This window comes from Excalfactoria chinensis, chromosome 11, assembly GCF_039878825.1.
Source record: "Excalfactoria chinensis isolate bCotChi1 chromosome 11, bCotChi1.hap2, whole genome shotgun sequence".
NCBI lineage: Eukaryota > Metazoa > Chordata > Aves > Galliformes > Phasianidae > Excalfactoria > Excalfactoria chinensis.
The window spans coordinates 15477105-15491031 of NC_092835.1; the positions used below are offsets into that span (position 1 = coordinate 15477105).

Below are 13927 nucleotides of genomic sequence, written 5' to 3' on the forward strand. Positions count from 1 at the left end.
GTTCTAAAGCCTTTGTCCCTCATTCACCAACTGATTAAAAAGTTAACTGCAGCGTGGCTCTCTAGTATGTGTTTGTACTGTAAACTCTATAGCATTTACATATACTGTAATTATTGGATGATATTGTAGCTAATTGCTCTCAGCTATGTTACAAAATAATAAAGCACAACTAAATACATTCCACACTTAGAGATATTTGTATTAAAACACTGTAATGTAGGAGGCAGGAGAAGAGTTTATATGAAGTCTTTGTAATAACAGCTCTAGATGTTTTACTCCTGCCTCCCTCCTTGCACTTCCCATTGGCACTGTATGTATTTTTCCCATAGAATATACAAAAGCATGCTACTGAGTTTCAGGGAATCTTGCCCTGAAAAAAAGCATCAGTTACGATTAATTTGCAACTAATTCTTCACTTCTTGCCTTCAAACCCAACGGCAAGAAATTGTTATTATTAAAGTTGAAGTAACTTGTATTTGGGCCAACTCTCCCATCCCATTTTGCTTTCAGTGAAGTTGATGTAAAGATTCCAGGATTATCTCACTGATTATAAACCTTTAATTTCTCTTCCTCAGGCCAGTTGACCCATGTCTTGACAACCTATTATTCTCTCTTCCAACTACTACTCCTTAATCTTCCCTTTCCTTTTCACTGCCTCTGTGACATCTTGGATCTGCCATGGCAGGATTTAAGCTTAACTGTGTAGATCTTGTGCACTGGTGCCTGAATGAGAATAGTTTCCAAGGAAAGGCTTTACTGCACCTCAGAACTTGCCTTCCCAAAGATGGACATCTGAGCCCTTTGGGGAACCAGCACCGATAGTGCCCATACCCCAAATAATGCTGAACCAGCCTTGATTTCATGGAGAGAACTGAAGTACAATTTGGCATCTCAGCTTCTGTATAGGTTCAGTGCACTTCATTTTATTCAGCCTTATAGATTTTGAAACTTTTAGTTCATAAGCAAGAGGAAAGGAGGTAGAAACAAAGGAAAGGAAACAGTTAAGTTGCTTGCATTGCGTGTGGCATTCTTTGTGATGACTATAGAAAAAACTCTAAACTACTAATCAAGGGAATCCTTTGTTTTATTCTCACTCTTCTTGCTCCTTTCCCCTATTCTGCATTTAAACATATTATGCAATTTCTCTGTGATGCATGGCAAAGGTTGAGAACTGGGATCTGCCATTCAGAAACAGAAACTGTCAGTGAGGAGAACTGTATCTGCAACCCACATATTTCTTTACAGCCATATTCATCCAAAGCTCCATGATAACACGCTCATAAATAAAACTCAGGACAGGAATTAGGCAGGCAGTTGCCTTTTGCCAGTCTGTAAATGAGTTCTGTGCCTAGTGTTCTGATTGCCGTTATGCAGTAAAACAGGCTGCCCTTATTATATCATAAGACTTTTTATAGAAGATGGTAGTTTTCCCAGTGTTCCTGCTCTTTGTTTAAGGCTTTTGGCACAACCACTCACTTCCAAAAGCATAAATAACTGCAGAAGCTTCACTATTAACATGGACATTAACTGGTTGCTATCATTTGGCTATTACTGTTGTCTAAGAGTATACACAAATTTAAGTGTCCAGAACAGTCCCCAGCACTATCAGACTGGCATTAGAGTACTAAAACATGAAGCCTTTCTTGGTTTGCTTTGTTACTAAGTGTCTCCCTAGAAGATGCAAGTTACACCAGCAGGATCAGAAGAGCAGAGATGGTTTGATTTCCCCCACCCCAATGAGGCACGCAGGAGTTGTGATTTCAGTAGTGAAAGAACATTACTCTTTCAGAGCTTGAGAAAAATACTGCACAAGTTCCAAGCACTAAAATTAGTGGCAGAGTGAGCAACAAGCCATGCCTTGCTACAGCCCTCTTGCTAGTTTGAGAAACAGCTTTTGTGGTGTTACGTACAGGAAGGATTGTAACTGGGTGACTGCATGACATTCGTCTTTACTGGAGGCAGCAGAACAGTGGGAAGCAAGCAGGGGGTTTCCTAGTCCCTCAGCAGCATGCAAGAATACACCCTCATTGCCTCCCTGACCTTACAAACAGGCTGCTCCCAGGGGTCTAATGTATGCATTGAAAAAAAGCAGCAAAGTGCTATGTATCTAGTTTTTGGCTCTGCATGTACCAGATAGCACTCTTCACTGCTTTAACTTTTGTTTCTCCACCCTTCTCAGTAATCAAACTCCCGTTGCAGTGTCTGTCCTGAAGCACACCAAAGATGTCTATCCAGTACTTTCCCTTAAGATTTGCATCTCTTAAGGAAAAGTGTGATGCTGATATCAAATTCCAGTTTAGTTTAAAAAAAAAGAAAAAGAAAAATAACTAAGGCTGGACTTTTTTCTGACACACTGCTCTACATAGCAGAGTAACAGACAAACTTTTTCCAGACCACAAGATGGAGCAGTAGATCCTTATAGATCTTAGTAGATCCTAATCCGATAATCTAATAGCTATCTAGTACGTGTATAGGAGGAAAAATGACTGGAGGACCAAACAGAATGGCTCATGACTTTTGCATACAGAGCTGCCAGTATCAGCAATGACTGCTCCCAGGCAGATCCTTTTTGGATTTTCCAACCCCTTTCCTTTAGTAGGAAGCTTTCAGTGATGTGTAATTTACACCAGTGGGTAACCTTGTCTGCCTCTGAAGGTCAAATGTTTGTGCCCCCTTCTAAGGAGGACTTATACATGCACATATGGTTAGATTTATCACAAAATTAAGGGGTGTTGGGGTGTGCAAATGTGTCAGTGAGATCACGAGGCAGGTTCTGACAAGACCAGTGATACTCTGGGGTTTTATTTTGGGTTTGAAGAGTTTAATCATTTTCTCCCTTTCTGCAGTTTGTCCCTCCTTTTCTAATAGTTCTACAGTCTTAGTTAGAATTAATAGATTCATAAACCACAAGGGAGAAATCCTGACCCAGCTGGAGTCAATGGGTGTTTTTTTTCCATTGACGTCACCAGAGCCAGGATTTCAACCCAAATAACAGACGTCTCTCTCTTAAGGGCTCCTAAGTAGACAGAATTTCCAGACTAAGAATTACGCGAGAAGAAAAACAGATGAAAAGTAATAAAAAACTATTCAGTCTAAACTGATATAGAAGACTTCCACTGACTAGTAACTGACCTGCACTCAGTGCAACAGTTCAGTATTTCAGCCAACAAACAAAATGCCAAGACTTACATAGATGATGTTCATTATTACACAAAATGAATGTATTCTGTGAGAGCTGGATTATGACCTCAGCATTCTCCTATGTAGGGCTCAAGCTATAAAAATGTACTATTTTAAGAAGTGCGTTCTCTTCTGTTTCATAGAGACAAATGATTAGGCAAGAATCTTTTTCTGGTTGTCAGGGCTAAAGCGAAGAGCTGAGAAAACACAAAGCAAGAACAAGACTTCAGAAGCCAGAAGGCAAATAGAAGGACTGGACTGGACCTTACATTTTAAGACACTTTCATTTATTCTGGGGCTTAATACATGGTTTGTAAACTTCTGAATTGCCAGGTTTAGGAATAGAGCCGCCACTGGTTTCCCTTTTCCTTCACTCTTCCCTACAGTAAAGCAACAGAAAACAGTGATCAGACTATTCCTAAATTGCAGTGTAATCCTTTGCTAACCCATCTGGAGGCAGCTGACAAAATCACCATCTTTAATCCTAAACTAAGAAACCTGGACATCTTTAAGATCACCTACATTTTTCCTCCTAAACTTTATTTTACAATCATGAGGTGTTATGTCCTCAAAAGCTGTTTAGCTGGGAAAAACTACAGCTGTGCAATCCATCAAGAGTCACCAAGTTTTGCCACACTAACTAACCTCATATAAGTTCCATGTTCGTGGTGAACAAAACTGCCTCACTGCAAGCTACAATGGGCAAGGCTCACATTCTCTTCCAGCATTTCATCTTGGAGGTCCCACACAGAATGGCAGTGATGGAGCATATGCTGGACTGCTTCATTTAGGGGAAACATTTGCTTTGCTGCTCGTTGCAAATTAGGAAAATAGTCCATAGAGAATTATTTCATTCTTTATGGAACTGTGTTCACTTTCTACTTTCAAGCCTTGTATAAATATGCATTATAAATAGTTTACAGTAGGGTTATTCTGCTTCCTGCAGAGGCATGAGAAAGAACATCAATCCTGAAGGCTTCATTTATAATGAGTGAGAGTAAAGCTCTGACTGACCAGATTTCTTACAGGTAGGAATGTACAACTGCCCCATACTTCTGTGACAGAACACAACCCTTTACTGACAAGAAGAATTCAGAAGATTCTGCTGTGAAAGAGTTAGTAAAAGTTTAAATAGCACAGAAAGTATTACAAATAAATCTCTAATGAAGCCTGGAAAAAGGAGTGCTTTGCTTTGGTCATTATGTCCAAAAAAAAGCTGGACCTATAATTTAAGACTGGATTAATCACTAAACAGTACAGCAAATTTTAAGAGTACCTGAGGACTTTTATACTTGATTCTTCTGTAGCAGAATTTCAAGGCATTTACCTCCTATTGGTTTGTACATTAATCCTCTTGAAAGCCACCTGGCACTTGTCTAGAGCTGATTTAAGATGTCATAAGCACTTTGTTTCACCTTGGCACAGAATCTCATGATGCCTAAAATGGGTATCGTGTCCTCTCCAGAGAGTGCTCAATTTGGGGGCTGTTTTTAAGTTTGACAACTAAAGACAACATGCAATGACAAGCAGCCTGAGAGGAAACACCCTCCATTTGAGATTACGCTGGGAACTCCTAATTGTAATGTTACACTTACAGAACAAAGTGCATTTCAGATTTCTTATCTTACTGCGCACCTGAGCTACTACTGAAGCTCTAACGAGCTGTGCTGAAGTGGTCCTGTCACTTCCCAATGAGCACCCAGCACCAGTGCCCTAAGTGGGAGATGAGTTTCCCTGTGGATACCATGTGCAACATAGAGTGAGCAGCTCCCAAAAGGGCACGTGGTCAAGACTAGAAAGAACAAAGTAAAGATGCCTAAAATAAGGAGCTGAAAACAAGAACCATCCTAGGCTTTACTGTAGTAAGGGGTGGCACTTCTCAGTCATGCAACTTATTTGATGTGCAGCTTAGACAGTGAGTAGATAATGTGGGTGCAAAAATTGCCCACATAAATCCTCCTCCTGTCACTGTATGAACCTGCTACACCAAGGAAGAACAAGGAGTGACAGGAAAGTGAAAACTTCTATTTCACTAATTTACCCATATCATTTACTCTGTTCAGACTATAGAAAGAAGGATGAAACACTTGAATGCAGTATTTAGGCATCTTCATATGATGAAAATCAATTATTGCAAGGACATTTTAATTTATCAGGGAGAAAGCAAGTGGAATGAAATGCTGTGTATTCAAAATAGAAATGTATGTGTTATATATTATTTACTTAACTACCACAGCTAATGAAATAAACTAGCATAGAAAGAAAAGAATGTGCCAAGTGTCTTCAAGTCAGGAGTATGTGCCTTTGTGTGAAACCATCTTATGTTGCAGAGGAAGCTAAATCTAAGTGTGAGGGTTGCTCTGAATGTAATGCCTCCTATTTTATTTTGTTGTCGGAAGGAGGTGGTGGTGGCACAGCAGTAGAGGTTGAACCTTCCCATTAATATCCCATTACGTTTTGTTGCCATGAGACTGATGGCAGCAGAGGGACACTCTGACAGAACGGTGCCTGACATGGAAGTGTGTAGGAAGCAAAGGTGTGTCACTGACTTTTTCTTTGCAGAAAAATAGCACCCACTGACATTCATCAGTTATTGCTGAACACTGATGGAGATCAATCAGTAAGTGTGAGCACTGTGAGGCTGTGAGTGGTGTGTTTCAGCAGCAGTGACAATGGTCACCTCCACCAGTGTAGATTTATACAAGTATGCATGCAGGCTCTTGTTCATCACTGGCAAAAATGCAGAGGTGACTGTGTTGAAAAATGGTGTTTTTTAGCTGAGAATGTTCTCTATCAAATAGTGTTATAGTGCTTTTTGCATCTGTTCTGGTTTCTGTGGAAATAAATACGAGGCATTGCTTTTGGAGCAATCTATGTATCTAACAACCTCTTCTGGCATCAGAATCAGACAGGTTCATGAATGCTGAAAATATTCAGCTTAGTTTACAACTGGCTGAAACAAAACAAATAAAAATGAAAATACAAGTTAATTGAGAAGGGAGAGAAAACTATGACTAACAGTCTGAATCTGAACTGAAGTAAAACAGTAGTTGCCGAAATCTCACTGGCACCAAGCAAGGCCTTCCCTATGCTTAAAAGAGAATCTGATGAAGTAATATCTCCTTTCCTGTACGTGACTATATTCTGTACATTACAGAAAATATTTTGTAAAACCTTGTATTTCAAGGAATGCTATCAGATGAAGTTAATTAGAGATTTTCCAGTGCTGGAATTTTGTTGATCCTGATCCACAGTAAATAGCTTCTGATTTCTTTGATGGAAAATACTGTCAGCCAGGGATGCTCTACCACTGATAAATCAGAGTACATTTTGACAAACACTTTGATTTTGTACATCTCAAGTACAGCCTACGCCTACAGCTACATGGGTGGGTTTTTTAATATGATTCAATTGCAGGTGAATATATCCATGTGTCACCTCCAATGATTGCAAGGTGGGAGAAAAAAAACAAACAAAAAACTGCCAACAGTTGAAAACTAATGAAATGATTTTCTGAAAGGTATTTTCTCTCTTAAATTACCAACTCTTAAGCTTCCAAGCGTGTCTGATATGAAGTAGCATCCTTCCCTCAGATGAGCTTCTGCACCCTGACCCAGTGGCTCAGTACTGCTCAGTTCTCCCACCCAGCACCTCCAGAACAGCTTGCTAGCTGCAAAGCTTGCAGGTTTGTTCTTAGCAGGGTCAGCTGCTCTGTGAAGGACACCATCACACCTCACAAACCCTGTCTTGTTGCACATGAGTAATAGGGATTTCAGAAATCTCACAACAAAACAGTCTACAAGCTGTCTCCACATTCCAGCTCACTTATTCTCCCAGCAAGTTAAAAAAGCACAAAATGAACAAGATGGATTTAGGCAGGAATGTCAGCCACTAGACCTGTCAAAACCCAAGTGGACGGCAATTCATTTATTTATAAACAAAGGGGTCAGCTGCAATAACAAACCTGCTACACAACTGGATAGTGGTTAAACAAATGCTTTCATCACAACCTCACCTCAGCTTGTTGGACTTCATGCAGACACAGTAATTGCAGAAGATGGGAATGGCTTAATTCATTTCCTAAGCTTGCAGCAGTGAAGGTCAGCAGCAGAAATGCTAACAGAGCTCCAGAACTCCCACTGCCATGCTGGGCATCTTAGACCAACCTTACCTATATTGTCCAAAACCCACCATGTTTCTTTATTCTTTAGTCTCCTTCCAAAGAACACAGGTCAGAGTTCTGTTCTTATGTGGTTCTATGATTATCTTTAAGCTACACACTGTTGTAAATATGATCATTTCATTAATTTGTATAAAAGGGCTCTTAGCCAATGGCTTGGGTGTAATTTATGAATGAATATGAGAATTTATGAATGCTCTGAGTGGCTGGGTATATATTTAACCCTCATTAACTTGTTCAAAGTAGCTACTGATGGGTTTCTTTAGTTCATTATTCCCATAGCAGAAAGCTGAAGAGATGATTGGGTTTGCAGGGAAGAGCTCAGGTAACCCTATTATTTTACATACCAGTAACCAGCTTATAAACAGACTACACATCGAGCCTTTTCCAGTGATTTCAAGGCAGCAGCAGGTCAACAGCTCAAGACAGTATGTAAGTAAGTAAGTAAGTAAATAAATAAATAAAGGCTTCAGTTTTACATCAGTCCATGAACAGCACTGAACCATTTCTGGAAACTATTTGTTTTCATTTTCTTTGAGCAAAAGGAACACTATTAACATTGGAATTCTGGACAAAAAAAAACCTAAAGGCTCTTGCAAAGACTGAGAGTTGAAATATAAGTAGGTTCAAATCTAGCAATTTGTTAGAGAGAGCAGCTAAATACGAGGGTTTCAAAAGAAGCATGTAAAACAAGATGGTATAGCTCCTCTACTCCACTGTTTTTATGGTTCAGAAATACTTTCCATAAAAAAAGGTTGCCTACTTGGAAGATTTTATATAAGCAAAGTGCTGCTCAAGTTTTTATAGTAGTTCAATCTGTTTTGCAGAAAAAATGTTCCTTTTGACTACCATAATCTATCCCTGTTCAACATCATCATATAGCTGCTGTTAAAATCATTGGCTTTGGCACTGAGGCTACATCATGCTCCTTTGCATCTCTGCCTTCTCTTTGCTGTTCCATGCAAACCCTTATTGCTTTTACTCCTTGGGCAGTAAAGATTGGATCTACCCACCTGCCCCTTTCTACTTAGGCTACAACAAACACAGATTGCTGCAAGCTGACCTCCCCAGAGATGCTCTCTGTGGCTGTGCTGGCAAGCTGGTAACAAGCTCGAAGACCCAGAACTAGGATTTCTGTACTCGGAAATACCTCCCTTTCCAGCCACTTCATTTTTCTGTCTGTGCTGATCTCACACAACATAGATTTCAGAATCTCTGCGCTGGGGATTTCCTTTTTTATTCACAAGAGTCTTATACTAGTAGAGTTTCCACCCATTTTCCTTGTTGTCCAGGCAAATTTACTGCATTGTCAACTGCTGATATTCTTTCAAGTACTCTCAGTTTGATCAGGTGCAGATCCGGTACAGAGATTAGCCTGTATTTCAATTCATCTGTTGGAAGATCTTTGTTTTTAGACTCTATTCTTGAACAAAAACTGGCAATGCTCCTATCTGAAAATATACTGCTATACTTGCCTGAAGTTTGTTAGCTGAGCAGACATCCTTGCCAGTTAAAGTTTTGACTAGAATATCCATGGTAACAAAGGCAGAAGGCTAATAATGGACCAGCAGGAGTACTTCAAAATCATTTCAGCTAACCCTGTCCTGGCCAGCTTCTCGTACATGCATCAGCAAATTCTTTTAGGACAACAGTTGTTGTTTAAATGATCATTTTCAATCTTTAGTAATTCAGTGCTGCATTCTTTCTGGTAGTCAAGAGTGAAATCAAGACTTTCAACTTGAAGTTTCACATAGGTGGTTCATGTAGAAGCCGAGTTTGACCTCATCTTGTTTCACATAAATACATAAGGCTTTCTTAACTCTGTGGTACTCTGGTACCACAAGGGAAGGAAGTACACAGATCTCATGAAATCCATTAACACTGAAAAGCAGCATGTGCAACAGCCCAAGGGCAATGTGTAGCCTTTGAGCTACATGTGACTCAGTAGCAAGTCAAGCCAAGTCTAGGTTGCAAATGTTAATTACTCCAGATTTTTGGCTAGGAGGGGAAAGTAGGAGCCGTTAGGGATTGCTGAGACCAGTAATGCTTTCTGGGCTGCAGCTGTGTGCTGAGCCCCGTGCCCTCATACAGTGGGGGAGCGGAATCCCTTGAGTGCTATCAGGACGTCGCTGCCAATGCAGCAATCCCACACTTACATTCCCTCAGCAGTGAGGTAGGTAGATCTTGGCTAGCTGCTCATCTAGTCTGAAATGTTAGCCAAACTGTGTGCTCCCTGAGAGTTCAGCTGTCAGGGCAATGCTAATGTGCTGGCCTTTTGCATTCATGCAATTGGAGCACAGTAGTTTGCGTGGCACAGGCAGGAGGAACGCAGTTGGCATTGTGTCACCTTTCCTAATGGTTTGGCTTCGTAGACCAGGTAGGCATTTGCTACTCCTTCAGAGAAGCACATTGCTGTGCCTGAGTTTACAGCAGCAGACCCATATAGCAAGAGGCCCAGCAGGGTGCAGTTTGCCCCCTGCCTCATCCATTGGGTGCTAGCAACACACTCACAGGATGCTATGAGGTCTCCTTTCTAAAAAAGGCCCTGCCTTTCACAAGGTACTGTACACAAAACAGTCTCACTGTGGATCCTTCTCTTCCTTGGGTAGGAAGTGAAGGCCAGATATCAAGATATTGACAAAAATATGTGACTTATGGTATCCTTTTACCTAATTGGAAGGTCCTAACAAGAAACACCCAGAAGTCTCCAAGAACATTTGAGACAACGTGATTAAGCACCCTTACTTTGTGTGCTTATTAAGCTCTAATTTATTTCAAAATACTTCACTCACCATCTTTGTTACCTGAAAAGTAACCCCAGCTATGAAACTCTACTATGCTAAATAACTGCTTTTGGCAGAAAATGACATCACACTTCATTGATCCCTTGGGAAGGAGGGGTGGGAAGGAAAAGAATAAAAAGAAAAACTTAATTTATCTAAAGCCTGAAATGATTTGCAGCCAAATATATGGTGCTTAAGCACGTGTGCATAAGTATGGTACACTTCACAGTTCATCAAAGTATTAGTCATACTTAGAAAACACATATTTTAAACCACCATTTAATGTTTATGCCCACTACACATCTCCAGGATAACTGTCTCACACACAGATTTCCCTATTCAATATGTGGCATATTTTTTCCATGCCTCTTGACATAGTTAATCAAATCACACTCATGCAAACTCCAGTACCCGCCAAAGGCAGCATGCTAGGTTTGTGAGTCAGATCTGTCTGCTATAGAAGTGTTGAAGCAAGATAAGTGTGGCACTTGAGAAGCTGTCACTTCCAAGACCTACGAAAGTCAATCCACCTAAAATTGTTTTTGCAGATATTGCTACTAATGAAAACAATAGGAACTTTCCCAGATTGAATTAGTTGAGTGTGCTTCAACACTGAACATAACTCTCAACAACAGGATATCAAGTATGTTGAAACACAAATAGTTTTCCTCTGGAGTATTTAAATGCATTGTAGTTCAAGCAGTACAGCATTAGAAGGCTTATGAATTGCACTGAAATATTATTAAAGCATGCATCACTTGTACTGAGCAGCTCTTGTGAATATAGACTGCACCTCTTTAGAGACATGAAAGAGAGGAATCATGCCTCCTAATATGAGAAAAACAGTGTATTTAGGTTGCTTCAAAAGTAATGCTTCCTATTCATTTCCATAGAAACTACAACAGATGCAAAGAGCACTGTAATGCTATGTGATAGAGCACATTCTCAGCTACAAAACACTATTTTTCAACAGTCACCACCATTAGCTGTGCATTTTTGCCAGCAATGAACAAGAGCCTGCATGCTGCACTCATAACAATCTGCAACAGTGGAGCTGACTGCTGTCATCACTGCTGAAACGCAACACCCCCTGCCTCACTATGTTCATATCCAATGGTTGGTCTCTATCAACATTCAGCAAGCATCAATGAATGTCAGTGGGTGCCATTTTTTGTGCGTGGAGAATTCAACAATACACCTTTGCTTCTTACACGCTTCCATGTCAGACTCCATTTAGTCAGACTGCCCCTCTGCCTCACAGCAACAGAATGTAACAGCATATTGATGAGAAGGTTCAACCTCTGCTGCCCTGCCACCATTATCCACCTCTGATGTTGTGGGCCATCGTAATAAAACAGGGGGCATTACTTTTGGAGCAGCCCTTGTACTTCAGCTGTTCAGATACATTTGCAATACTTTAAGCTACTATTTCTGTTGCTACATCTTGTTCCTGTTTCACTACCAAATTTCAGCTTTAGAAACCGTGAATTTCAGAGTGAACACTGAATGCACTGCCTTTAACATTACATTATAGCACATTACTTCCTATAGGTAGACTGTGGTAAGAGGAAGGGAACAGGACTTGGCTTTGCAGTATTCTCCACTGTGTCCTATAATTTCTCTTTCTGAACAGTTATGCTAGCCAGCTCACTCTAGGAATAGCCATGAAAAGCAGACATGAAACATAAAGGAGCAACAGCTGTTCAGATGGCTTTTGACTTTTAAAGTACAAAATTCATGCTGTTTAATGGCCTGCTCTAGATAGGTTTAGTAATACCTTTAGCTTTTATAGACTGCACATACCTTCTGAAAGTTTGTGTATTTAGAAGCAGAGCACTTATTTTCTTTTGCAAGGAAAACTTTCAAGCGACTAAGCCAGTACAACAGGCCTTAAAGTTTTGCACAGACTCCAACTCCTTACTGCTAGGAAAGACAGAAATTGCTGTTTCTTTACTTTTGCTGAACAATTTTAAGCAGGATTGTTGCAGTCTATTTTCTTTTAAATAGGTAACTCCCAAGGAGACCAGCCCATCACTCTGGATACTTAGAGATTCTCTCAGTTTCTTATTTATCACAACAATCCAGTCATTTTTTTGATACAGATATTTTACATGAATTTCACTCTCCAGAACCAAGTAAACTACGCAATGAAATGAAAACTGCACTTCAGAGGCACCACAAAGCAGAAAACCAACTGAGTATCCAGTTATTAAGGACAACACCAACTGTAACCGATAATTCATGCCATCACATATAGCCATGCCTTTTGGGGGAGCCTTCTTTCTTTGACCTGGATCATACACAACAGCTAAGCAATTTCCAGGCAGACAACAGAACAAAGATTCTTCTTTCTAGGAAGAATCTTTTTTCCTTTCTAGATCCCCAAAGCAGTAGCTTTGTCTTTAGCCACTTAGAAGCTACCAATAAAGTAAAATGTAATCGAAATACAGACTACAATGTCTAATTATTCTGTTTTCAGGTGCTTTTCTTATTCCCTACATTCTCTTCCTAATCATTGCTGGAATGCCCCTGTTCTATATGGAATTAGCACTGGGACAGTACAACCGAGAAGGAGCTGCCACTGTGTGGAAGATCTGTCCAGTGTTCAAAGGTAAGCGTCCCTCTGCTTGCTTGAAAAGCACAGTGAGGGTGCCAGAACCTGCAACCACAAACAAAGGAAAGGTCTTGTCTTTCCACAGACAGCATGATATTTGCTGACCTTTCTCCAGCCCTTGAAGTTAGAAGCCTTTTTGTTATCATGGGTGAAGGAGAAAATGAAAAAAGCCACACGCAGAAATAATCTTCCAGGCTATAGCTGAGGAGCGCAGCAGAGAGCAATAAGCAGAAGGAGCAGCTCAGCCCTGCCCCTTTCACCCGTATGCTGGGGTTGGGGGCAGTTGGGTTTCTCTGCATGGAGGGAGGGGCTGGAGATGCAAAAGATTGAAAATATCAAATCTCATCCAGGTCAGTTCAGCCCTGTCCCCCACTGCAACATGCAAGCAAGAAATAGCTGGGGTTAGCTGTTATGGGCACTGAGGGACTGTCTGAATTGTTTCTAGATGAAAGAAACTACGTGGCTTCTGTACATGAAACACTTCTTAAGGAGCCTCAAGAATTTTCTTAACCATTGCTTACCAGCAAAAATCATGAACCACTCAACACCTCTACCAATTATATGTAAAATCTTTTTGACACAGAGCTATCAGAAATCACTGAAATGAAACCACTCAAGCCTGGCTGATCCTAGAAGCTTAAAATTCAGATTGTATTCATCCTATGACAAAAGCTGAGGAGCTTAGCAATGGCAATCCAAACCCGGCAGATCCGGTACTTGGATATAGGTTACATTGAGTAAATGTTAGACTTCTTTCTCAAAATAAAGCTCTCCCCCTTCCAGGAGGTTAGAATCACAAAACAGGAGAACTGCAGAGATTGGTTCTTTTGTTTGTATCAGTCAAACCCAAAACTCATAGTAAAATTAGAGATGTGATAAAAGACATACAGATGAGCTGATTAAAAAGATGTCCCTAAACTTAAAAATGAGTTCATGTAGGTTTGTCTATGCCTTCTACAATGCTTTCATGTGAGGCAGAATTCAACCCAGCACCCAGGAACCTGCAGCCCTTGCTCAGCCAAAATTCTGGCTGGTTTTGGTTAATAACTTTGGGTGACAATGAGGATTTTGAAAGCCTGACCATAAAAATTAGACCACAAGGATCTCAGTGTTTGAGCCAAGCAGCGCGGTGCTCTGAAGCACTGTTTGTTGACATCAGGACTGAAATAC

General features: G+C 40.4%; 1 protein-coding gene across 1 annotated transcript in view; it reads left to right on the forward strand.

The window, feature by feature from the left end:
- Window positions 1–13927, forward strand: part of SLC6A2 (solute carrier family 6 member 2) — a 66735-nt gene that overhangs the window by 8978 nt on the left and 43830 nt on the right. The window contains exon 3 of the mRNA XM_072346697.1: window positions 12623–12754. Within this exon, the coding sequence (XP_072202798.1) occupies window positions 12623–12754 (132 nt within the window). The remainder of the gene's footprint in view (window positions 1–12622; window positions 12755–13927) is intronic.